Source organism: Plasmopara halstedii, assembly GCF_900000015.1.
Source record: "Plasmopara halstedii genome assembly, contig: Scaffold_1561, whole genome shotgun sequence".
NCBI lineage: Eukaryota > Oomycota > Peronosporomycetes > Peronosporales > Peronosporaceae > Plasmopara > Plasmopara halstedii.
In genome coordinates, this window is record NW_020188473.1 from 609,649 (window position 1) to 610,087 (window position 439).

Below are 439 nucleotides of genomic sequence, written 5' to 3' on the forward strand. Positions count from 1 at the left end.
CGTCGTCACCATACATGGCTTGCTAATACGTCGTTGGTACATCGTCAGCCTCGCCGGCACTAGCAGCATATGCCAGTACTGCCTCAGCGAGCAATCCGTCTTCATCAATGCGCGGTCGCTTAAGCGATGGTGGCCAGAAGTGGTCGTCGTTGTCAGGATCACTGCCAATCCCATCGTGCTCGTCGTTATTTGTAGATTCCACAATCGCCGATTCGTCATTCACGGATCCATCATTTAGCAGTAGCATTGGTGTCTCTGCTCGGCGAAAACGCTCCGTCCACGGGTGGAACACCATACCGTCACCGGACATCAACCTTGACGATCTTCTGTACGTCGTCAGCTGTCGGCTCCGCTTCAACTTCCTGCATTTCTACGTCATCACCGCCGAGTTCCTCCTCAGCAGGCGGCAATGGTATGTCGACGGTAGGTTCCACCTGTG

The 439-nt window shown here is 54.4% G+C and overlaps 1 protein-coding gene across 1 annotated transcript in view; it reads right to left on the reverse strand.

The window, feature by feature from the left end:
- Nucleotides 1-299: 299 nt before the first annotated feature.
- Nucleotides 300-439, reverse strand: part of PHALS_01531 (uncharacterized protein) — a gene marked incomplete at both ends in the record, with an annotated part of 543 nt that continues 403 nt past the window's right edge. The window contains one exon of the mRNA XM_024715940.1: nucleotides 300-434. Within this exon, the coding sequence (XP_024581588.1) occupies nucleotides 300-434 (135 nt within the window). The remainder of the gene's footprint in view (nucleotides 435-439) is intronic.